Raw genomic sequence first — 27,286 nt, forward strand, 5'->3', positions numbered from 1 at the left:
CCAACATTTTTCTACACCAAAAGGGCCTTTGGTCCCTGCCTGCAAAGGGCATTTGCTAAGGCATGGCGGAGCCAGTGTCAGGCCTAAACTACAGTGCTGATAGTCTGCAAGCAAGTTTGTGCTAGAGGAAGAGAGGAAATTGTATATACTGGAAGTGTATATAGTTCTTAGTCCCCATACTGTTTCTTTGAAATCTACTGAACATCCCATATCTCCCTTATCCCCCCAATAAAAACAAAAAATAAAGTGCATGGACTGTTTTCTGTCTAACGAGTGACTGAAGATTGTGTGCCTGGCTGGGCAGGGTGACAGACAAACCACAACCATCAGCAGCCCATACCGGGGTACCGCTACATGTACCCTTTTACATAGATACCCAATGCCAAAAAAAAAAACTTGCCTAAACATTTCCAGCTAAATGCTTCCACCCCCCCCCCCCCCCCCCCCACTTCATCCCCTCACCAGTGTGGTGCCGTGAAGTAAAACTTAAAAAATTTGGACAGAGTGAAAAAGTTTTATAGCTGTCCATTAGAGTATTTGCCATTCATTGGGGAAATGCCTGCTCTTTGGTGCCCAATAACCCAACTTTTCTCTACTGCAGTCAAGCACTGTGGAAGGGGCACGCGAGACCCTTCCTTTACCTAGTCTAAGCTCTGCTGTACAGGGAATTACAAAAGCCTTAAATTGGACCTGCAGTCATTTTTTCAACTTTCCATCTATTAAATCCTCTGCCCTTGTTGTTTTAACTTTGGATAGTAAAACATTTTTTCTGCCAGTAAATACCTTATACAGCCCACTTCCGGTTTCTTGTTTGGTCATTAGCTTAGACTTATAACATCATGTACAGCTCTCTCTCTCACGCACGTGCGAGTTTACCAGAAACGGAGAGGGAATGAGTCATAAGAGGGCCAATGAGAGCAGAAGAGCTGGAGGTGTGCCTCTGTGTGAATACAAGAAGTGAACAGGTAGCAGCTTCAGCTGCCCACAGTTAAAATGGCTGCAGCCAGACTCAGTGGAAGGAGATTTCTGCTAAATATTTGTAGTAGTGAAGTACAGAATCACAGTATATATAAAATAATATGCAAAGTGGTTGGAGGGAAGCTTCAGAATGGCAAAGATGTTTTTTTTACAAATGATATGTGCAGACTGCAGTTCCTCTTTAAATCAGGTCAGACTTTAGATATTCATACTGGTTAACATTAAATCATTTTTACAAGATTTCTTTAAACAAACATCATTCATTGGTGTTTTTAATATCTAAGAGTTGATTTAAATAAAAATGTTTGCAGAGAAAAGCTTTAACCCATTCAAGGACTAGGGGAGGGGGAGCAGGGTCAAATTAACCCCCTCCTTGCCACCTGCTCCTCCGTCTACTATATTTGGGTGAAGTTTTGGATTTCTTTCAAACTGGTGTTCAGAGTTCCACCCAACACAGAATGTTAATCCTGAAAAAAAAAAACACAATCTTCTTACCTCTGTTCCCTGGTCATCAATAACAGAAATATAATTAGGCTTGCTGCTGTTGGGATAAGAGAGCAAGACATCATAGTGGACTAACTCGGCGCTATCCAACCCAAACTCTCTCCACTGGGCTTGGATACGTTCTGCCAGATTCAGGTTCTGCTCTGTCCCGGCCAGATGAGGAATTTTTGTGAAATCCCTGAAACAAGACACAATGAAAAAAACAATACAAAAAAACAGTAAGACACAAAGCACATGCTCCTGAGGTATGCAAATAACCGAATGTCTGAAATAGTCTTGCCTAATTAGATTTCAGCTTAATATCGAGGAATTAACATTTTTGGAATATTTTCTTAACAGGTGGTGCAGGGGACTAAACTACGGTCACATCAAGTATTACAGGTGTGCAAAAGGACCACGTATGAAAGAACTATGCATATAGACACATATTTTCCTAGATAGGATTTTCCTATATACATATAGACCAGGAAAAATACAAACTGGATAACAGTTAAGCCTCATACACACGATTAGATTTTCGGCAGGGAATTGTGTGATGACAGACTGCTTGCCTAAAATCCGACCGCTAGTACGCTTCAGACAATTGTTGGCCAACTTTCCGCAAACAAATGTTGGATGGTAGGCTAGTAAATTTTCCTAGTCTATATGTATATAGGAAAATCCTAATTAGATAACAGTTAAGCCTCATACACACGATCGGATTTTCGGCAGGGAATTATGTGATGACAGACTGCCTAAAATCCAACCGTTAGTACGCTTCATCAGACAATTGTTGGCCAACTTTCCGCCTACAAATGTTGGATGGCAGGCTAGTAAATTTTCGGTGGACAATGGTCTGTTGTCAGATTTTCCTATCGTGTGTACACAAGTCTGTCACACAAAAGTCCAAAGTACAAACATGCATGCTCGGAATTAGTGCTCACCAAACACAACATTAGCAGAAGGTGAACAAAGGGTGGCGCTCAAGAGCTGAAATTCCACTAAATTCGTGTTTGTTGGCCAACAATTGTGTACCATTTGTATGCAAGACAAAATCCAGGCATAAGCTCGTTGGACAAAAGTCTGGCACTTTGTCTGGCGAAAATCCGATTCTGTGTAAGAGGCTTTACTTTGCTAAAGTTTAACCATACATTTACATTTTTTTAGATTTTCATCCTTATCCAACTCCCACAACCCTTCCGTCTCTCATTTCAGCGATGCTAATCTTCTCCAGCTTTTTTAGCCACTTCCTGTCTGCATGCACTCAGTGTGGCTGCACATCAGAGGAGGCTTCCTTCCATTGACAGTGCTGGACTATGTAATGTAATGTGCGTCAACACAGATGCATGCGACAGGGTGACAACGCAGGAGCACAAATTGGGAGACTGTTGTCACCCCATAACAGGAAGTGCTGAGCAAGAACCTTCATGGGAGGATCACCAAGTATTGAAGCAGAACTAAACCCTCCTAATCTTTTCAGCCATGGAAGCTGCCATATTAGCTTCTGTTTGATCTGCAACTGCCATGGTGATGCAAATCTAATCAGTTAGGACTCCAGCCATTCGATGGTTTGACAGTTTGGCATATTGCACAAGCATATGTGACAGTTAGCATTCCTGGCATACCAGGAATGCTAACAGCTTTTGAAACCAGTAAAATTGATGAGTTTAGTTCAGCTGAGCAAAAAAAAAAAAAAAAAAAAAAAATATATATTATATATATATATATATATATATATATATATATATATATATATATATATATATATATATATATATACATACACACACACACACTTAAATATATATATATATATATATATATATATATATATATATATATATATATATATATATATATATTTATTTATTATCCCTTTCATGACTAAGCCTTAAAATCCATATTTTTTGCTAGAAAATTACTTGGAACCCCCAAACATTATATATATTTTTTTTAGCAGAGACTCTAGAGAATAAAACAGGCGATTGTTGCAATATTTTATGTCACACGGTATTTGCGCAGCGGTGTTTTAAACGCAACTTTTTGGGAAAGGGGACACTTTCATGAATTAAAATAAAATAAAATAAACTGTAAAATTAGCACAATTTTTTTGCTTAATGTGAAAGATAATGTTACGCCGAGTAAATAGATACCAAACATGTCACACTTTATAATTGCACGTACTCGTGGATTGACGACAAAGTACGGTACCTAAAAATCTCAATAGGCGATGCTTTAAAAAATGTTTACGGTTACCAGGTTAGCGTTACAGAGGAGGTCTAGTGCTAGAATTATTGCTCTTGCTCTGACGATCGTGGTGATACCTCACATGTGTGATTTGAACACCGTTTACATATGCGGGCGCGACTTCCGTATGCGTTTTCTTTGCTTCGCGAGCTCGCGGGGACGGCGGGCACTTTAAAATTTTTATTTTTTTTATTTATTTTAAAATGACTAAATTGTTTTAAAAACAAAAAAAAAATTGATCACTTTTATTGCTGTCACAAGGAATGTAAACATCCCTTGTGACAGTAATAGGTGGTGACAGGTACCCTTTATGGAGGGATCGGGGGTCTAAAATACCCCCCATCCCTCCTTTATACTTCAATGTATTCAGATCGCTGAAAACGGCGATTCTGAATACCGTATATTTTTTAAAAACCGGCGCCATTGGCAGCCGAGTAAACGGGAAGTGACGTCATGACGTCACTTCCGTGTTTACTATGAGGAGACTGGAACGAAGCAGATTACGGCTTCGTTCCAGGTCCTCCACAGCAGCCGGAGGCAACCGATGTGGTATCGGTGCTCCCGATCGAGCGGGAGCACCGGTAACAGTGGCGGGAGGCGGTGGGAGGGGGGGACGTCCGATTGTGTGCAGGAAATTCCGATCAGACAAAGTGCCACGCATGCTCAGATCAAATTCCTAGACCAAAGCTATTGGCTACTAGCCTGAATGTAGTCCCGTCGTAACTAAATAACGTCATCACGTTACGTACGATCGGATTTTCCGACAACTTTGTCCGACCGTGTGTATGCAACACAAGTTTCGGACAAAATCCGACGGATTTTGTTGTCGGAATGTCCGACCATGTGTACAAGTGCTTAGATTTAAAGCGACTGCACTTCCAAGTGCACTTTCAGTGAAAAGTGGCTTTGCCTTTCGTAAATAACCCCCAATGTATCTTTTGCACTTTTTCAGGCAGGGATCTATGCATGTTGCTGCAAAATGCTAGATAAGTTTAGGGGGGAATCAATAATGCCACTGCAAGTGCGATACACATTTTGGCACATTTTTACTAGGAATGCACAAAAAATATCAGGTGTGAATGTGGCCTAGTGATTAGGTTTAGAACAATTTTTAATAACTCCTTTTGCTAAAAAACATAACACATTTGCTCTAAAAATCTTTTTTGTAATGTAGTAATCAATATGTGCTCAAAAGACAACCTATGTGCATCTCAACCACTTATGTTGTATATTCCCATACCACATCGTACAGTGTTGTGAAAAAGTATTTTCCCCCTTCCTGATTTTTTGGCACAAAACATTTTTCACACTTAAATGATTCAGATCAAATACAATTTTTTTATATTACACACAGATAAACAGAGCAAATACAAAATGTTGTTTTTTTTTTAATGAGGATTTCATTTATTAAAGGCAAAACCTGCCTGGTAATTTGTGAAAAAGTGATTGCCTCCCTTGCTAAATCATGAATGAACTGTGATAAACCACATTTTTTGGAACGCCAAACTGAAATTTTACTTGTCACACCCAGGCCTGATTACTGCCAGAACTGTTGAATCAAGAAATCACTTAAATAGAAGACGTCTCACAAAGTGAAGCAACACATCATGCCACATTCTAAAGAAATTCAAGAACAGATGAGAAAAAGTAACCTACAGGTATCAGTCTGGAAAGGTTACAAAGCCATTTCTAAGGCTTTGGGACTAAAGCGAACTATGGTGAGAGCCATAATCCACAAATGGAGAAAAACTTGTAACAGTGGTGAACCTTCCCAGGAGTGGTCGCCCTACCAAAACTATTGCAAGAGCACAACAATGACTCATACAGGAGGACATAAAAGAACCCAGACCAACATCTAAATAACTGCAGGCCTCACTTGCCTTAGTTAAGATCAGTGTTTATGATTCAACAATAAAAGAGACCGGGCAAAAATGGCATCCATGGGAGAGTTCCAAAGCCAAAGCTACTGCTGACCAAAAAAATACCACAAAGGCTCGTTTCACATTTGCCAAACATCTTGTTTATCCCCAAGACTTCTGGGCAAATATTCTGTGGACTGATGAGACAAAAGGTGAACTTTTTGGAAAGTGTGCATCTCCTTACATCTGGTGTACAACACAGCATTTCATAAAAAGAACATCAGCCCAACAGTCAGACATGGTGGTTGTAGTGTGATAGTCTGGGGCTTCTTTACAGCTTCAGGATCTGGATGACTTGCCATAATTGATGGAACCATGAATTCTGCGCTCTACCAGAAAACCAGAGAAAAGAAAAAAAAAACTGAAAAACAGAAAAACAGAAAAGGAGAATGTCTGACTTTGTAACCTGAAGCTCAAGTGTACTTGGATTATGCAGCAGGACAATGATCCGAAAAATACGCCAGCAGGTCCACCTCTAAATGGCAAAAAAAACAAAACACACCGCACACACAAAAAGGAAGGTTTTGGAGTGGTCTATACAAAGGACTTAATTCCAACGGACAGTAAACAGGCGGTTCATGCTGAAAAACCCTCCAATGGAGGCCTGAATTAACCACTTTCAGACCGGACCATTTTGCTGGTAAATGACCAGAGGTCTTTTTACACTTTGGCACTGCGCTGCTTTAACTGGTAATTGCGCGGTCATGCAATGTTGTACCCAAACAAAATTTGCGTCCTTTTCTTCCCACAAATAGAGCTTTCTTTTGATGGTATTTGATTGCCTCTGCGATTTTTATTTTTTGCGATATAAACGTAAAAAGACCGCAAATTTTGAAAAAAAATGATATTTTCTACTTTTTGTTATTAGAAAAATCCAATAAACTCAATTTTAGTCATACATTTAGGCCAAAATGTATTCAGCCACATGTCTTTGGTAAAAAAAAAGTCAATAATTGTATATTTATTGGTTTGCGCAAAAGTTGTCACATCTACAAACTAAGGTACGTTTTCTGGAATTTACGCAGCTTTTAGTTTACGACTGCCTATCTCATTTCTTGAGGTGCTAAAATGGCAGGGCAGTACAAAACCCCCCCAAATGACCCCATTTTGGAAAGTAGACCCCCTAAGGAAATTGATAAGAGGCATGTTGAGCCCATTGAATATTTTATTTTTTTGCCTCAAGCGATTGAATAATGACAAAAAAAAAATTTTTTTTTTTTTTTTACACAAAGTTGTCACTAAATGATATATTGCTCACACATGCTATGGGCGTATGTGAAATGACACCCCAAAATAAATTCTGCTGCTTCTCCTGAGTACGGGGATACCACATATGTGGGACTTTTTGGGAGCCTAGCCGCGTACGGGGCCCCGAAAACCAAGCACCGCCTTCAGGCTTTCTAAGGGCGTAAATTTTTGAGTTCACTTCTCACTACCTATTACAGTTTTGAAGGCCATAAAATGCCAAGATGGCACAAAACCCCCACAAATGACCCCATTTTAGAAAGTAGACACCCCAAGCTATTTGCTGAGAGGCATGTTGAGTTCATGGAATATTTTATATTTTGCCACAAGTTGCGGGAAAATTACAAACTTTTTTTTTTTTTTTTTTTTTTCACAAAGTTGTCACTAAATGATATATTGCTCACACATGCCATGGGCATATGTGAAATGACACCCCAAAATAAATTCTGCTGCTTCTCCTGAGTACGGGGATACCACATATGTGGGACTTTTTGGGAGCCTAGCCGCGTACGGGGCCCCGAAAACCAAGCACCGCCTTCAGGCTTTCTAAGGGCGTAAATATTTGACTTCACTCCTCACTACCTATTACAGTTTTGAAGGCCATAAAATGCCAAGATGGCACAAAACCCCCACAAATGACCCCATTTTAGAAAGTAGACACCCCAAGCTATTTGCTGAGAGGCATGTTGAGTCCATGGAATATTTTATATTTTGCCACAAGTTGCGGGAAAATTACAAACTTTTTTTTTTTTTTTTTTTTTTTCACAAAGTTGTCACTAAATGATATATTGCTCACGCATGCCATGGGCATATGTGAAATGACACCCCAAAATAAATTCTGCTGCTTCTCCTGAGTACGGGGATACCACATATGTGGGACTTTTTGGGAGCCTAGCCGCGTACGGGGCCCCGAAAACCAAGCACCGCCTTCAGGCTTTCTAAGGGCGTTACAGTTTTGAAGGCCATAAAATGCCAAGATGGCACAAACCCCCCCCAAATGACCCCATTTTGGAAAGTAGACACCCCTAAATTTAGGGGTACACTAGTGAGACTAGGTAATAAATGGCGGGTGCCCTGAAACTATAAAAAAATAACTAACCAACCAGCGTCACCTGTAACAGTTATATGGTGATCACTGGTGAAAGGGTTAACTAGGGGGCAATCAGGGGGCTTTATGCGGTAGTATATGGGGGTCCCTGGCGCTATAAAAAGCTGCGGCGAACCTAAATACCTACTTGCCTAACTAGCGTCACCTGTGACACTAATACAGCGATCAGAAAAACGATCGCTTATTAGGCTGGGTTCACACTGGAGCGATGCGGGAACGCCACGAATGCGCGGCGGGTTCCCGCATCGCATGCCTCCCGGCGGCAGTTCACACTGCCCTATGCGAACTGCTGGGAGTGTCAGTGAAATGTTACTGACACCCCCAGATCAGTTCGCATATCGCAGTGCGATCTGCAAACTCGGATCGCATGGTGTGAACACCCATGCGATCCGATTCTGCTGCGGGCCAAAAAAAGGGTCCCGTGCGAATTTGCGGCGGGTGCGGCGGGTGTGGCGGGTGCGGCGAATGGCTGAACTCGAATCGCACAGAGATCGGATGTGATTTGCACTGCAGTGCGAATCACATCCGTTCTCAAACCGCTGCAATCTGAACCCAGCCTTAGTGACACTGGCGACGGGGGGTGATCACGGGGTTAAACCTTTATTGGGGGGGTTAGGGGGGTACCTTAGAACTAAAGGGGGCTAACCCTAACTGCCCTAACAGTTATTAGTCACAAATGACACCCGCCGGGTGATCAGGGGGTTAAACCTTTATTAGGTAATAAATGGCGGGTGCCCTGAAACTATAAAAAAATAACTAACCAACCAGCGTCACCTGTAACAGTTATATGGTGATCACTGGTGAAAGGGTTAACTAGGGGGCAATCAGGGGGCTTTATGCGGTAGTATATGGGGGTCCCTGGCGCTATAAAAAGCTGCGGCGAACCTAAATACCTACCTGCCTAACTAGCGTCACCTGGGACACTAATACGGCGATCAGAAAAATGATCGCTTATTAGGCTGGGTTCACACTGGAGCGATGCGGAAACGCCGCGAATCCGCGGCGGGTTCCCGCATCGCATGCCTCCCGGCGGCAGTTCACACTGCCCTATGCGAACTGCTGGGAGTGTCAGTGAAATGTTACTGACACCCCCAGATCAGTTCGCATATCGCAGTGCGATCTGCAAACTCGGATCGCATGGTGTGAACACCCATGCGATCCGATTCTGCTGCGGGCCAAAAAAAGGGTCCCGTGCGAATTTGCGGCGGGTGCGGCGGGTGTGGCGGGTGCGGCGGGTGCGGCGAATGGCTGAACTCGAATCGCACAGAGATCGGATGTGATTTGCACTGCAGTGCGGTGCGAATCACATTCGTTCTCATAAACCGCTGCAATGTGAACCCAGCCTTAGTGACACTGGCGACGGGGGGTGATCACGGGGTTAAACCTTTATTGGGGGGGTTAGGGGGGTACATTAGAACTAAAGGGGGCTAACTCTAACTGCCCTAACAGTTATTACAGTCACAAATGACACCAATGCAAAAAAAAAAAAAAAAAAAAAAAAAATGACATTGGTGTCACTGTGACTGGGGGGCAGGGGTAATTGGGGGGGTGATCGGGGGGTAAAGGGGGGGTGTGAGTGTGCCTGGCATGTTCTACTGTGTGTGGGATGTGTTGGTGCAACTCACTGATCCGCTCTCCTCCGTGTCGGAACGAAAAATACCGACACGGAGGAGAGAATACATCACTTCCTCTCCTGTGTTTACATTACAGGAGAGGAAGTGATGTCACCGGGGATTTCTATTCGTCGGGAGCGATCGCGAGGGGGTGGCCATGAATGAATGGCCGTCCCCTCGTCCGGGATCGCTCCCGAACGAAAACCGACCGCCGCAGGCACCGGGCGGGGGCCCGATCGGGCCCCCGACCCGCGGGAGGCAAATCACGTACATGTACGTGCTTATGCCTGCCCGTGCCATTCTGCCGACGTACATCGGCGTTAGGCGGTCGGCAAGTGGTTAAAGCAATTCTGCAAAGAAGAGTGGGCCAAAATTCCTCCACGGCGATATGAAAGACCCATTGCCCCTCATCAGAAACACTTGATTGCAATTGTTGCCGCCAAGGGTGGCACAACCAGTTATTAGGTTTAGGGGGCATTTGCATTTTTACACAGGGCCAGGCAGGTTTTGAGAGCTTTTTTCCCCCTTAATAACTAAGATCATTTAAATCTGCATTTTGTATTTACTCGAGTTATCTTTGAGTTATATTAAAAAAATTTGATGGTCTTAATCATTTAAGTGTGACAAATATGCAAAAAGATATTCAAAAATAAATCAAAATCAGTAAGGGGGCTAATACTTTCACAGCACTGTATACATCAGACATAAAACAAACCCATAATCTGAAAATAAATTAAAAACACACATAAAAAAAAAAAAACTATCTGATCTGAAGGTACTAGGGGTGAATTGGGCTCATCACTTTGCACAACACATTGATAGTTGTAATGCAGTGTTAAGAAACGGCCTGTCTAGTTCAATATGCAGTCAGATATGATTTTCTACAAATGGTAAATATATACCATTTGTAGAAAATCATATATATATATATATATATATATATATATATATATATATTCCTTGTGCTTAGATATACTATGATGACTTGAGGAAGGGCAATTGTACCCCAAATTCTTGCCAAAATGTTTGTCTCATATGCGAGTTTAAAGCTTGGCATAAATTTACACTGGTGCCACAATCCAAGCCCTATAATGAAGCCATGATTACACCCAGCATTTATTGTCCCTTTGCGTGCAGAATGTAAAGAAAATAAATAGCTTACTGTAAAAACATTTTTATGTTTTCTGCCTTCATTTCCAATATAAGCTCCTTTCGTACATCTACACGGGAATGCCAGACATCCTCCTGATCTTTTGCTGGTTTGATGAGCCAGCCTGGGGGCAAAAAGGCAAAGAAGAGTCATGTAAGAAAATATTCTGCCAAGGAGTTAAAAAAAAAAAAAAAAAAAAGGAACAGAAGAACTTCAAGCTTAGAGGAAATGCAAGACACCATTTAAGAATTGAGGAGCTGCTGAAATAATCAAATTCCGCCAAAGAACCCTTTTACTTTTCCTAGTAATGGCAGAGAATATGATCCAGAAGCTTTTAATCTAACATATATGAGGGCTTATATACTAAAAGAGATGGGATCAATCCTTGAAGGGCCTCATTTGCCTAGGTCATGATATATCTAGAAGTAGTTCACATTCAACTGGGCTTTGTCTTTCAAGAACGGCAATATACCAACATAAGCTGGTACATCCTAAACAACCAATACCCAAACACAAGTGAAGATACTTGGTATATGAAGGTGTAGTGTAGTGAGGAATATGTTGTAGACATGTGCACATTGAAATATTTTGTTTCGGAATTTTTGTCTTTTCGTCTGAAAAATAAATTTATTTAGTTACTCCCGAAATTCATTTCTATTTATTTTGTTTCGTTAAAAAATACATTCATCCGAAAATCCAAAATAATTAAGGTCAAATCTCATTGAAAGCTTATGGGGTCTGTCAAATGTTCTAGGAAGATTTGACGGAACAGCTAAACTTTACGACGCCGCAATCGTACATTTCTGGTCGAATGTTCCCCCTACAAGCTATAGTAGAATTCTAATGTTGTATGACACTAGTAATAATTATAATTACCAGTCAATCAACATTAGAATTCTTTTATAGCCTATGGGCGGAGCGTTTGACTATAAATGTCCGCTTGCAGCGACTGCTTCGTTGAATCTTCACGTTGAATCTTTTCTCTCTGTCGAATCATCTTGGACTAGTAGAGTTAGGTTAGGCACATTCGACCTTTTTTGCTATTGTCTCTATAATGTTGAATCTTTTCTCTCTATGTTGAATCTTTTCTCTCTATGTAGAATAATCTTGGACTAATAGAGCTAAGGTTAGGCACATTCGACCACAGGTTCGATGGACACAGATCACTATTGTCAGCGTCATGTCTAATCTCCTATCTATATCGAACTGTTGTCGCAACGAAAAACGCGAAGGAAAGTAAAAGGTTTTTTTTTTGACCTTTCGGTTTTCGGATTCTGCGCGGTTCGTTATCGTTTGTTAAAACGATAACAAAAATACCCGAAATTCGGACGAAAACGAATGTACGTCTAATATGTTGGGGAGACAAAGCACCTCACAACAAAAGAATGGCTCAATATATAGTAAGACGACACATTCTACAGGTCAAGACTCAGTTTTCCTAAACCCTTAGAAAAAGGGGACATTTAAAGTGTAAGTTCACTTTTACAGAAAATCTGTTGTCATACAGTGTCGCCACTTCACCAGTCCAGGCATTAGAAAACCCTGTGGCTTAATCTCCTAGGTGTACCTCTCAGCATTTGATAGGAGGTATTCTAATAGGTCAGAACTGTTACATGGACGGCACTGACCATCAGAATCTGCCTAACCTGTCCTGTCAGCACTGGAGGAGAGGAGAGAACACCAGGAGGATTTAAATTCCCTGAACTTGTCAAAGCGACGTCCCAGTGCCTTATAGCACGGGATTGCGCAACTCCTGTACAGCGGGACTGGGGGGGGGGGGGGTTGGTCCAGTGCAAGTTCACCTTACAGATTTTTTGTAAAAGTGAACTTACATTTTAAAAGGACAGTGAGTTGCACATTTGACAGGGAGGACAACTTGTACGCAACAGGTGTGAAAGATACCATCTACATCAAACTGGAACAACCATCCCTGCACAGGGTGGGGCTTTCAACGCCATCCGTTGCCACACTTAATGTTGTATTAAACATTTGTACACCCAAGGTTTTGACAACAATTCACATATTTAGCCATGGGATAGGATTAGCATGAACCTTCCTGACACCAAGGATGGGATTATGCAACTAGGACAGGGTGGGTCACAATTTTCATACACCTGTTATTCTGTCCTTAGACAACATTTGCCTTTCCATGGTAAATGGGCCAAGGTGTCAGTGCTACTTTTTGAATATACACTCAGAGCTAACCAGTAGCTTGGTCAAGCTACAAAACATAAGGCAAAAAAAAAAATATATTTTTTTGGATAGAGTGGAGATGGATTAGAACACCTGCCAGGTTATTATTACCATTTATTCTGACTCCAAATGTTGCAATAGTGACTTATCCCTTGCAGAGACCTCTATGCCTGGCCTGTATAAGCAGATATAGTCATAGTGGACAGTCTTTATCAGATAGCTTGAACTCACCAGACACATAAGCATGGGTTTTATTGCAAGCAGCAGGTATAGCATACAACAAAATGTGGCAGATGATTGAAAGATGTATCTGCAGGTCAAAACATGGTAATGTGTTCCAGGAGATCAGCAGATTGCATGCAGCCCATACAGAAGTGGCCATCTCTGTTCTCCCAAGACAGTGAAGGAACAGGAAAAAGGAACTACATCATAATTTGGGAGGGGACACATCTAATAAAACAAAGGGCTAGGGCTACAACCAAAATAAAAAACATCAAAGCATAACATTTTACATGCGTGTAACAGCACACTTCCCGCCTTGTATTGTAACTACCACTATGCTACATTATAACAGTAGTTATGCAATGCAAACAATGGTGCAATTTGCAGTTGTCTTGAAGACCTGAAAGACAAAAAAGAACATGCAAATATATGCAACAATAACTGCAATAAAGACATCAAGAAGTGTCACTCAAATTTGAGGCACATCCTTCTTGTGGTAGAAACTGGATCCAACAAACCCAGGTAAGCAAGTTCAGTATCCAAAAGGCAAGAGCAAAACAAGTTCTGTGATGGGTATGAGGAAAGTCTTTACAGTTCCCTTACTGGCAACTTTCGTACCATATCATCATCACTAGGGATGGTGTTTACAATGAGTCCCATGGGCTATTCAATTCTTTTGGCTTGCTGGTCTTTGAGCAGATCAAGGTCTCTAACTTGGAGCTTAGGGTTCAGATGTTGCCATTTTCTGCATCCTTGCAGAAGAGAAAGATACTCCATCTTCCAACTACTCCAGAAGCCGTTGGCGAGGTGTTGTACTCGCTTCCATTGCTCACAGTTTCCTGCTTTAAAGTCTCTAGGTGGAACGGGAACAGACCCAAGCTTCTTGGTAAGAAGAGTGGCTGGAGTAAGGATGGTTGGGGACTCTGGATCTGTAGACACTGGAACAAGTGCTCTTAAATTGATTATGGCAGACAGTCCTGCCAGAAAGGTGGTTAAACTCTCATGAGTAAAACTTGTGGATTTGAAGTCCATTAACATAGAGTCCAGTATCCTACATGTAATGCCTATCATTCCCCCCCATGAGCCACCCATGTGGGAAGAATGAGGATTGAAAGTCCATGTACAGCCCTTTTCAGTTAAAGTCAAGGATTGGCTTAGAGTTGAGCTCCAGTAAAGTTGGTTCCACAGTCAGATCTTAATGACTTCTAGAAAACACCAAGAATCCTGCGAGCCACCACTGATCAGATGCCCATTAAATGTATAGAGAAAGAAAAAGCTGCTGGCGTTAAACACGTCTCACAATGCGTGCAAACATAAATTAGTAAATACTACGCTGCGCTGTAAATATCATCTCATCAAAAATATAAAAATATGTAAAAAGGTAATAGGATCAATATAAGAAACAGCAGCTAAAATCAGAACAAACTGTAAAATGAATGAATTGAAAAGTGCCGTGCTATGTAATATGCACATATATGTTCTTTTCTAAAGTTAATTTGCCTGAAACCACAGTTGGGTTTTGGGGCTATTTCTCTAAATTTCTGGTTTCAGTACCAGTCCAGCTGGGTTGCATTGGGTTTTCCTTGACCGCAGGTGTCACTGATGCTGCCGGCAAGAGTGGAGTCTAGCTGGGAGTATTTAATGCCACTGTTCTCTCAGAGCCAGCCCAGTGGGAGTGTTCTCCTGCTGTGCATTCTGGGGGGGTGGTATTTAAGGTACCGACGCCACGTGGTTCGGGGTTCCATCTTTTATTTTCTGTCTGTTTGGTTCTGGTGGTCCTCCTGACCCAGCCCCATGGCCCTCCTGGCCTGGGGTGCGGAACCATGCATTCCGAGTCTCGGGGCCGGCTGGCCCGAGGCAACGCAACTGCAGGGACAGGCTCAAGTGGATTTCGGGGCCTATTGATCCAAGGGTGGTCTGGTGCCGTCTCATCTGAAGGGAGAGGCCCAGCAACTGAAGAACCCCAGGGGAGGACTCTTCAGGAGAAGGCCGTGCGCAAGGCTGGCTTCTCTGAAGGAGCCTGGAGGCTTAGTTGAAGGACACAATCTGGATCAACACTCATACGGTATCGCTGGATCGGCTGAGAGAACCTGGTACCGTACCATATGATAGCTCTTTAAATTTATCTACGTCCTTCAGTAACGCTCAAGTGTACATCACAAGTCTGTGGCAGAGACTTTGTTGAGCACCCTACCGGCTGCTAGGCCTAGTGAGAGGAGGTCTATCCAGGGGCTGTTAAATCCAGTTGTGAAACGGTTGCTATTCTATGGATTCTCTGCATTTTTTGCAATACAAGTACCTGAACTCACTCCTAACCCTCTACCCTTTATTGAAAGACTATGTTTCTGTTCTAAATAAATAACCCAAAAGAAGATTCACTGTCAGTTTCCACATTCTTTGGGCCAACACCACCAACTCCTAGATGGAGAAGCGGACAAGGAGGTATCGTAAGCCCAAATAAAACCAGCAGCTCCTTCGGGGTCATACATACACATATATATATATATATACACATACATATATATACACACACACACACACACACACACACATATATGGGAGTGGAAACTCAAATGCACAGCATGTGAATAAAACATATAGATTCGGAAAATTCATAAAGTTTGTAGAAGTCCATAAAATATATGCGAGGAAAAAAAATATATATATATGTATATATAGCAAGTAATAAAGTGCTCATGTGCAGAGTGTTCTGCTGTGTTTCTAATCATTACGCAGGGTAGTCCATGCAATCACAAAACAGCTTGGTAGGTGTTCAAATGTACCCAGGTGTCCTCCCTCCAGTGATCCCCTAGGTAGTGAACGCTCACCTTAGAGGTTGCGACTTAGCGATTAAGCCAAGTCTAAACACGCATTAGAACCTTCTCTGGGCTCAGAAGGGAAAAACTGCATCCAGGGCTCCTCAGTGAAATACCTCCATTTATTCAAAAATAAAAGTGCTTGATAGTGTAGTAGGTTTAAACAATTTAATGAACACAAGCAAACAAACCCTAATACAGGGTACTCACATTTATAAAGTGCGTCTAGTGCACACTGCACCACTCTATTGCCAGCAATAACCAATAAGATTAGATACCAGAAAGGTATGGGGGTGATGTGCGTTTCCTCCTATGGCAGGTAGACTGCTCCTTGTGCCTTCCTGTCCCCTCCCCAACCCGTATTCGATACAGGGAATTTGTATCTACTTCAGGGGGAATCTTAATGACTATACTGGCACTCTGATGGCAAGGAATCGCCTCACAGCATTAATAAAACTCAAAGCATCCATGGATTCTATAACTTTGATGGGTACCGCAAGCACACTCATGCAGGTGAACAGCACTGAACATCTTTTGCGATTTGCTTGGCCACCTCGGATTCTGCTTGCTGTTACCATCCATGGCCCAAAAACATCTAGACCAACGTGAGTGAAAGGTAGGTCAGTACTTACTGTAATCTATCAGCTGGAAAATCTGACATTTGCTGCTGATGTTTCCCTCTGTTTGCAGCATTGGACGAAGTTGTGGAGTAAAGTTGAAATCTGTCTTTTTTGCTCCAACAATCCAAAGGCCTGCAGCTCTTATGGCACCCTCTGAAATGTCTACCTTGGTGCTTAAAGGGGTTGTAAAGGTAAATGTTTTTTCCCCTTAATACATTCTATGCATTAAGGTGAAAAAACATCTGACAGTCCCGGCGCCCCCCCCCCCCCCCGTTTTACTTACCTCACCCCTCGAAAGTCCCGCGCTCGTCCCCCGAGTCCTTTCCACCGTTCAGCCTGGCAGCTGATTGGCTGGAGTGGATGGATGGAAAGCAGCGCAGCCATTGGCTCGCGCTGCTGTCAATCCCATCCACTGACGCGGACCGCGGGTGGGCGGGGCCGTGTTATACAGCGATCGGCTATAGCCGCCGGCTGTATCACGGGAGCGCGCCCGCAGATGCTTCTCACCATGCGAGGGAGCTCGCACGAACGTGAGAAGCATCTGAGGGAGGAAGCAGAGACAGCCGCCAAGGGACCCCAGAAGAGCAGGTTCGGGGCCACTCTGTGCCAAACGAGCTGCACAGTGGAGGGAAGTATAACATGTTTGTTATTTTTAAAAAATAAAATTTTTATCTTTACAATCCCTTTAACTCTTTCATGGTAGTGCCGTATGAGCAAGGTGGAAAGGTGACAACGACCAGGTATGATAAGAGGATTTTGTTCTTGTTCTCCCAACTTGGCCTTGTTTAAACGTCCACCAACCCTTAGCATGCCATGGCTATCAATGAATGGATTCAGGTTGGAAATCGGACTGATTTTTGGACTGTCCTGCTGGTCATGGATTTATTTCATTTCTGTGCTAAAGACATTCTGTTGTTCACTGCGTATTATGATCAGTTCAATTTCAGCAATGTCCTTTGCAGAAAGGGTTTTTTGGAATAAGTGCCAGCCTTGACATTCAGAATCATTGAACTTTGTGTGATAGCAGTGAGCAATATGGACTAACCTTGCAATAGTGTGTACAAGCCTTGTCCACTTGGAGAAACGTTCAAAGCAGTGAGAACTCAAGATGAATCTTTGTTCAGATCTGGTGAGAACTTCAGACCAAATCTCTGGATCATTGTCAGGATCTATAAGACTGAGTACCTCAGATATAGTTTCTTCTCTATGATCCAGCTGGAATTCAGGTCCTGTTACCCAAGAAGAATTTGTAAATACACTTTGATCTGCAGGATTAAGTTCCGATGGAACATGATGGAATTGTTCAGGCCTTGAGGATTTTCTGATTCTTTCTACGCGATTGCTGACAGACATAGAAGAGTTTTGTTTGATTGTATATGTAGCCCAAAACAACTTTTCTGTCTGTGTAGAATTTGATGTAATCGATTTGAAGGTCTAGCTCACGCAGTATAAAAGCTGCAATTTCTATGGCTAGTACAGTCCCACAAAGTTAAAGCCTGGGAATTGTGTGCTCAGGCTTAGGTGCTAACTTAGCTTTGCCAAACAGAAACCCTACATGGGCTTGGATTGAGAGAGTCTTTTACCTTGGGAGGTAGGCAACAGCCGTTATGGCCTCAATGGATGCATCTGAGAAGATGTGAATCACTTTTCTCTGACTTGCTGCAAGGGAAGCCTATGTGTAGAAGCGTGTTATGTCAATTTCATCTAATATTTTTCTGTTGGTAGCGGAGAATCCCAATCTGGAATAGTCTCTGATAGCTGTCTTAGTAAGGATTTGCCTGGTCACAAATCCCAGTGGATCGTATAGAGCAACCTTTTCAACACAGAGGAACCCTTGAAATAGTTCTCCGGTCCCAGGAAACCCCTGCTAAAAATTTGAAATCTACAACTCATGATACATTAGTGTGATGGTCAGTGGGAAGAATGGTCCTTACACTTGTGGTCATTGGGAAGAATTACCTCCTTACAGATATCAAGAAAGATCAATGGTGTCAGTGGGAACTTATCTGAGAGGCAGAAACTGCCCAATGCTAAAGGAACCCCTAGCAACCTCTGGAGGAACCCTGGTTGAGAATCACTGGTATAGACTGTACACCACCGACAGAACACCATGTTTGGAAAATGGCTTGTCTACAGAGCTGACTTGAAAGCCAAAAAAGGTCTCTTTAAATAAGTTCCACCGTAAGCCAAGAATTCTCTGAACAGGAACCGAAGATTGGAGATCCCCTAGTGGTGGGCTTTTCAGGCACAAACAAGTATAAAATTATATAGAATGTAAAACAGTTTATTAAATATAAATGTTATAAAATATATGTAACAAGGAATGCATAGACAAACTCATCAATTGTATATATACAGTACAGCAATCTCTAAGGCTTAAACACCCTATGCGTTTCGGAGAAGCTACGTCTCCTTCCTCAGGGGTAGATATAATAGCAAAGGACAGTTCTATTCAAAAAATAAAATAACGTGTTAGAGAAATGAAAAGCATGAATGTATACATATATCATATGCATTTTACTTTACTCTCAAAGGAACTCCCAATATGATCGCCTTAATGTAAATGTTTTTCAATGAGGTCGAAATAGCAGTGAAGATATTGATAGAAGACCAAGCCCTCCCAACCCCAGCAAAGGTGGGCAAACAAAAATGACCCAAGGGAACACTGGGGAACAGGAGGCATGTCCATTCCCAGATTTAAATCCTGTGGGATGATCGCCAGGCTGAAAGGCTTTCATCACAGTAGCACTGTTTGAGGCGATCTTATGAAGTCTGAGGCTGGCCTCAGAAAGCATACCTTGAGTCCTTTGAAGCAGGTCTATTGCTTCTTCATCTGTGGGTAAGGATTGGAGTCTGCCATCAACATAGAAGTCTCTCTCAACGAAGTGTCGAGCATCAGCACCATACTCCTTTTCACCATCAAGAGCAGTCCATCGCAAACCATATATTGCAACAGCAGATGAGGGACTGTTTCCAAATACATGTACTTTCATGCAGTATTCAATCACTCCATTGTTTATGTCATTGTCATGGTGCCACAGAAATCTTAGGAAGTTCCTATGGTCTTCTCTTACTATTAAGCAATCGAACATTTGTTCAATGTCAGCCGTTATGGCAACTGACTCTTCTGAACCTCATAAGTACTCCTACATGGTTGTTGGTTAGGTTAGGACCAGTTATGCTGCGTACACACGACCGGACTTTCTGGCAGACTAGGTCCGACGGAATCAGTTAGTAGGACAATCCGATCGTGTGTGGGCTAATGCGATAATTTTTTGTAAAAAAAAAAAAAAATCAGAAGGACCTAGAAATAGAACATGTTTCAAATCTGTCCGACGGACTCAATTCCTAATGGGAAAACCGTTCGTCTGTATGCTGGTCCGATGGACCAAATACGATGGCTACTGGCTATTGAACTTCCTTTTTTAGTCCAGTCTTACTTCATCACATTCAAAGCAAATGGACTTTCGAACGGACTTAGTGGGCATCTCCGTTCGTTCAGAAGTTCCGTCAGAACTCCGCCGGAAAATCCAGTCGTGTGTACGCGGCATAAGAAGAACATCGTTCATGGATACACCTTGATGGTTGGAACTGGAATCAAACACTACCCAGATTTGCTTTGGTCTTCGTGGATGATACACTCCAAAGAAAGGCAGATACCAGCACTCGTCATGTTCAAGAAGATGTGGAACTGGCTCAGTGTGATCATGGTCAAAGATCCTTTTCATAAAGGCAATGAAATATTCCTTAATTTCAGGCCTGTTCTTTAATGTTCGCTGAGGCGAGCTGAATCTGGATAAAGCTTGTTCACGATTATTTGGAAGTCTGACTCTTGTAGCACAAAGAGGTAATGGTGCAACACAACTGTTAGGCCGCGTACACACGGGCGGACTGTTCGCCCAACCTTGTCCGCTGAACAGTGTTTGGGCGGACAGTCCGCTCGTGTGTGGGGCTTCAGCGGACAGTTTCAGCGGACAGTTGGCCGAACAAGGTCTTACGGAAATTCCGAAAAACTGTCCGCTGAAACAAGGTTTCAGCGGACTGTTCGCTCGTGTGTAGGCTTGTTCGGCCAACTAAGTCTCGCGCATGCTCAGAAAGGATTTCCACGTCGGAAGGTTGCATTGCAGTGTATTGGACGTCGAAATTTTCGATCCGTCGTGCGTGCCGAAACGTCATCGCGCACGGTTTCAGCAAACTGTTCGTCCGTCGTGTGTGGCCATGTCCGTCCATGCTAAGTTTGAGCGGACTGTTTGCCGAAACTGTTGGACGGACAAAGTTGGGCGAACAGTCCGCGCGTGTGTACGCGGCCTTAGATTCATCTTTGAACAAATCACTGTCCTTTATTGCGATTAACTCCCTATCTTCAACTAACAAGGCTATTCTGTTGTCATCATGTGTTGTACAAAACACTGTGCTACCTAAGTTGTCATTGCAGGGGATGGGAGTAACATCAGATACATGGATGATGTCAAGAGGCTTTTCCTTTACTTCATAATGATGGCATTGTCTAAAGTGAGATGCACGCCCATTTCTTAGCACATGCATCTTGAAGGAGTTAATCTCAGATGGGGTGCGCATTCTATTCAAGCATACATCGCCCACTATTACCCAACCTAGATCAAGTTTTTGTGCATATGGGGCGTTGTCAGATCCATTGCACTACTAGCATACTTTATGTACTATGAGAATGTCTCTTCCCACCAAGACTAAGATTTCAGCATCCATGCCCATTGGAGGAATCTCGAAAAACCAGGTGCCTAAAGTGAGGACAGTGATATGCATCTTCTGGAGTAGGAATTTCTTCCCTGTTGTCTGGCATTTGGTCACACTCAACTAATGCTGGCAAGGGCATGTCCTTCTTTGCCTTGATTTGGGAGACCATGAACTCATCGGCCCTTCTGCCAGAGGTTTCTACACAACCAGAACAGGTTGTGAGATTATATAGGGTTGCATGTCCCTTTATGCCAAAGATCTCAAAGAATTAGGCTTGACCAGGGATCTGTTGCTCTGCTCATCTATTATGGCATATATCCTGGTAGCTTTCTCAAGTTGACCCCTTGGACATACCTTGGCACAACATGTGTGGCTTAATCCTTCTCCACAGACTTCAGTACATGAAGAAGAAACAATTTTAGTGGCTGGAGCATGGCTTTGTTTCTCCCTGCTATGAGTTGGTGCAGGGTTCAATGTTGATGGCTGCTGTGAACTGTCTGGAAGTGGAGCAGGATGCATAGCTGTAATGGGTTTGTCACTACTGCATTCTGTGCACTTGATTGCAACCTTACACAGTTTTCTGCAAAATGGTCATAGGAAGCACAGCACCTATAACATATTCCAAGTTTCTAGAGAATCTCTCTGCATTCTTGGATAGTCTTTGCCCTAAGCCCATGACATTTCTTTAGAGAGTGAGTTTTTTTGTGAATAGGGCACTGACAATTTTGATCTTTATCGCTATCACCCAAATCACTCTGGTGAGCGGGAGAGGATACAGAAGGTGAGATGTCTTTTTATCAGAGACAGCTCTATTCAAGTCTCTACATTTAGCTGCTTTGTTATCATACCTTGATGATGAAGCAGGCAAGCTAGAATCACTGAAGCTGAAATCATTTCTCACCCAGGCTTGTTCGCTGATGAGCCTGCAAAAATATGAGAATGGAGGGAAAGATACATTATAGTCCCTTTAATATCTTGAGCCCTGTTGTGCCCATTTCTCTTGTAGGTGGTATGGCAGTTTAGACACCACAGGCAGTGTCCAGGTAGATGAGGGTTTGCCTTTGCCAACTCTAGCTCCACGAGGAGGTCGTCTAGTTCTTGAAGCTTGCGATGATCCTTGCTACCCATTTGTGGAAAGTTTTGCAGTCTCTTGAATAGAGCACTTTCTTTAGCTTCAGAACTACCATAGGTTTGCTCAAGTCTTGCCCAAGCAGCAAGACCTTCATCTGGGTAGTCAACATGTACTGCTCTCAGTCTTTTAAACACGATCTGCAGATTCTGGCCCTAGCCACTTTATACACAAATCAAGTTCCTCCTTGGCAGCAAGGCTGAGATCAGCAATAGAAGCTCTGAAGGTTGATCTCCAAGCTCTATAGTTTTCTGGACAGTCATCGAACCTTGAGAGGCTAATGTTAAAGAGTTTACGGCTCTTTGGTGCCAAAGTAACTTGTGGGACCGCTTGGGTGTGAAAGTTCTCTGGTAAATAAGGGTGAGGTTTACCAAGATAAAATGATGTTGCAAGAGCATTTAGCTTAGTCTCCAAGGCTTCTGCTGGCTGCTGCTTGAACTGTGGCTTGTTGCTGGGAGACATCTTGTCATTGGCAGGAGGTGATGTGGTTTGCTGTATAAATGCACTTGCTCTGTGGACTTGAAGAGGCTTATGCCCTGTACACCTGGTCAGACTTTCCGACGACAAAATCCTTCTGATTTTTTCTGACGACAAAATCCGTCTGATTTTGGACCAAACTTGTCTTGCATACACACGGTCGCACAAAAGTGGTCAGAAATTCCGATCGCTCTGAACGCGGTGATGTATAACACGTACGACGGGACTATAAATAGGCCAGTAGCCAATAGCTTTCGCCTCGTAAATTATTATGGGCATGCGTGGCACTTTGTCCATCGAAATTGTTTACACACGATCGGAATTTAAACGATCGGATTTTGCTGTCGGAAAATTTTAGATCCAGCTTTCAAAATTTCAAATTCCAACGGAAAAAGTCGGATGGAGCCCGCACACGATCGGATTTTCCGACAACACAATCCGATCGCAGATTTTCCATCGGAAAGTCCGACCGCGTGTACAGGGCATTAGGCTTAAGCAGATTAGGCGGTACAGGGGACGATTCTGTATCATTGCAAACACTATGCCACTATTCACTGGTGCATTCAATTGGATCTTCCATTTCTGCTGGAATAGAACAGTCCAAGTTAGTACTTTCTCCCATTGCTTGTTCAAGGACCTTTAGCCTTGTTAGGGCAGCTGCTTCCTCCCTTTCGATTTTTATCTTTATTTGGGATTCCGCCTCGGCTTGGTGAGCTGTCATCTCTGCTTGGTAAGCTGCTATCTCAGCTTCCTTTCTGGCAAATGAGCTTTGCACTTTATTTGCTTCCAGACTTGCACGGGCCTCTAATACCTTGTCATTTAATGTTGCGCTTCTGGAAGAACGTGTTGTGAGCTTAGTAGATGTGGATTTAGTAGATCTGGTCTCCTGAAGTTGAGCAATGCGGAGTTCCGCCTTATCCTTGACATCTTGCACTAAGAGATCTCTTTGTTGGTTTAGTTAATCAGTCTTGGTCAGTTCTGCTAAAGAGCCCTCTATATTAGAGTCCTTTAAGAAAGCTGTGTATGTTGCAGACAACCGATGGTAGCGTTCGTATGCTGCAGATAGGCGATCTGTAGAGTTTCAGATTGTTGATTGAAGCATGGCAAGACTGACATGCTGTATGTAGGTTTGTCCCACAGTTCTGACAGATTGCTGGAAAACTCATCTCTAGCAGTTTCGTAGTTTTCTCCAAGTTTCTGTGTTTGTATTATTGTACGTTTGGGTCTTACGCTTTGCTCTGTGATATCTGCAGAATCTGCTCCCTGTACATCTCTGTGGTTAGAGGCATGATTATCTGTGTTGATTCAGCTATAAAAGAGTGCTTGGAGGCTTGTCTAGACATTTTTTTCCAAGTTTCGCAAAAAAATGGTGAACAGCAGCTTCGACTGGTGGGATACACAGTTCAACTCAGAAAACAGGTTCTCAACATTCACAGATGATGTGCAGTAAGCTTGTACGCCCATGTGCTTTCACAAGATGGCGGATGGCACTGCGCTTGATTGCAGATTAAACATACACATCTACACAGCAGGCTGTAGGAATTCTAACACATGTTTATCAGATAGCTTGAACTCACCAGACATAAGTTTCTTCCATAAGCATGGGTTTTATTGCAAGCAGCAGGTATATCATACAACAAAATGTGGCAGATGATTGAAAGATGTATCTGCAGGTCAAAACATAGTAGTGTGTTGCAGGATGCGAGCAGCTTGCATGCAGCCTATACAGAAGTGGCCATCTCTGTTCTCCCAAGACAGTGAAGGAACAGGAAAAGGAAGTACATCACAATGTGGGAGGGGACACACATAATAAACAGAAAACGGATAGTGCTACAATTAAAGTGACCACAAGACCTCAAAATTCTACAAACAATACCCCATAATGGCAACGTGAAAGAAGTTTGTTTAAAATTTTTGCAAATTTATTAAAAGATAAATAAATAAAATAAATCACATGTAGTATTCACAGTCTTTGCCATAAAACTTAAAATTGAGCTCAGATGCATCCCGTTTCCACTGAGCATCCTTGAGATATTTCTACAACTTGGAGTCCACCTGTGGTAAAGTCAGTTGATTGGACATGATTTGGAAAGGCACTCACCTGTCTATACAAGTTCCCACAGTTAACAGTGCATGTCAGAGTACAGACCAAGTCATGAAGTCCAAGGAATTGTCTGTAGACCTCTGAGAAATTATTGTATTGAGGCACCGATCTGGGGAAGGGTACAGAAAAATTTCTGCAGTGATGAAGATCCCAATGACAGTGGCCTCCATCATCCGTAAATGGAAGAAGTTGTAACCACCAGGACTCTTGCTAGAGCAGGCTGCCTGGCCAAACTGAGCAATCGGGGGGAGAAGGGCCATAGTCAGGGAGGTGACCAAGAACCTGATGGTCACTCTGACAGAGCTCCAGTGTTTCTCTGTGGAAAGAGGAGAACCTTCCAGAAAAACCACCATCTCTGCATCACTCCACCAATCAGGCCTATATGGTAGAATGACCAGACGGAAGACACTCCTCAGTAAAAGGCACATGACAGCCCGCCTGGAGTTTGCCAAAAGGCACCTGAAGGACTCTGACCGTAAGAAACAAAAAATTCTCTGGTCTGATGAAATAAATGATTGAACTCTTTGGCCTGAATAAATGGCAAGTGTCATGTCTGGAGGAAACCAGGCACTACTCATCACCTGGCCAATACCATTCCTACAGTGAAGCATGGTGGTGACAGCATCATGTTCTGGAGAAATTTTTCAGCAGCAGGAACTGGGAGACTAGTCTGGATCAAGGGAAAGATGAATGCAGCAGTGTGCAGAGACATTGATGAAAACCTGTTCCAGAGCGCTCTGGACCTCAGACTGGGACGAAGGTTCATCTTCCAACAGGACAATGACCCTAAGCATACAGCCAAGGTAACAGAGGAGTGGCTACGGGAAAACTCTGTGAATGTCCTTGAGTGGCCCAGCCAGAGCCAAGACTTGAACCCAATTGAACATCTCTGGAGAGATCTTAAAATGGCTGTGCACCGACTCTCCCCAGCCAACCTGATGGAGCTTGAAAGGTCCTGCAAAGAAGAATGGGAGAAACTGCCCAAAAACAGGTGTGCCAAGCTTGTAGCATCACACTCAAAAAGACTTGAGGCTGTAACTGGTGCCAAAAGGTCCTTCAACAAAAGTATTAAGCAAAGTCCGTGAATACTTATGTACATGGGATTTTTTTCGTTTTTATTTTTAATAAATTTGCAAAGATTTCAAAAAACTTCTTTCACATTGTCATTATGGCATATGGTTTGTAGAATTTTAAGAAAAAAAAATGAATTTAATCTATTTTGGAATAAGGCTGTAACACAGGGTGCCCAACCTTTTGAAGATCAAGGGCCACTTAAGCGACTCGGCACCCAGTCGCAGGCCACAATGAGCGGAGCGGGTGGATGGCGGATTGGATTGGAGATAGGCGTTTGTAAATGGACACAAGTCCATTTACATCTTCCACTCCTTAGAGGTGAATGGAGAGTCTGATTGGTTTGGACTGACCGTGTGAAAGGGGCCTAAGGCTGCATTCACACTGATGCACTGTTTACCTGTTTACCTGTATCATGGGTTCACCTATGGCTTTCCTGCAGGTTAGCTTCACTTTGCCATAGACTTCTATTATATCCTGTAGGTGTGGTGCACTTTCAGAAAGCACACCAAACTTGCAGGTAATAGAAGCCTATGGCTCAGTGCAGGTAACCCACAGGTGCACTTCTCTGCACCTGTGGATCAGTTTGAAAGCAACCCAGTAACTACTGCAGAACAGATATGCCCAAATATACACTGATTTTAGTAACAAACCTACCTTTAATAACAGTTATTCTAATTTATCCCCTTCCCGCCGAGTGTACGCAGATGTGCGTACTCGGCTTCCGGGGGGGGGGGGGGGTATACCGGGATGATGCCCGCACCTGCAGGCATCATCCCGGTACCGTTTTTTACAGCAGGCGATTGGCTGTCCAGCCATAACAACCGAAGCTGCTAAAAGCCGCTCGGCTGTTATGCTGGAGGAGCGGGAGGGGACGTCCCCCCCTCCAACCGCCGCTGTTACCGGTGCTCCCGCTCGATTGGGAGCACCGATTCAAGATCCTGCGCCTCTGGCTGCTGGGGAGGGACTGGAACGAAGCTGTAATCGGCTTCGTTCCAGTCTCCTAATAGTAAACACGGAAGTGACGTCATGACGTCACTTGCCGTTTACTCGGCTGCCAATGGCGCCGGTTTAAAGAAAATATACAAAAATATACAGTATTCAGAATTGCCGTTTTTAGCGATCCCCGATCCCTCCATAAAGAGTACCTATCACCACCTATTACTGTCACAAGGGATGTTTACATTCCTTGTGATAG

The 27,286-nt window shown here is 43.1% G+C and overlaps 1 protein-coding gene across 2 annotated transcripts in view; it reads right to left on the reverse strand.

Moving 5' to 3' along the window:
• Nucleotides 1-27,286, reverse strand: part of LOC143986593 (N-acetylated-alpha-linked acidic dipeptidase 2-like) — a 143,939-nt gene that overhangs the window by 76,396 nt on the left and 40,257 nt on the right. For both annotated transcript variants that reach the window (XM_077485002.1, XM_077485003.1), the window contains 2 exons: nt 10,756-10,867; nt 1,474-1,660 (listed from right to left, as the gene is read on the reverse strand). In XM_077485002.1, coding sequence (XP_077341128.1) covers nt 1,474-1,660; nt 10,756-10,867 — 299 coding nt within the window. The remainder of the gene's footprint in view (nt 1-1,473; nt 1,661-10,755; nt 10,868-27,286) is intronic.

Source organism: Lithobates pipiens, unplaced genomic scaffold (genome assembly GCF_037356315.1).
Source record: "Lithobates pipiens isolate NorthernLeopardFrog02 unplaced genomic scaffold, aLitPip1_a1.2 Scaffold_17, whole genome shotgun sequence".
NCBI lineage: Eukaryota > Metazoa > Chordata > Amphibia > Anura > Ranidae > Lithobates > Lithobates pipiens.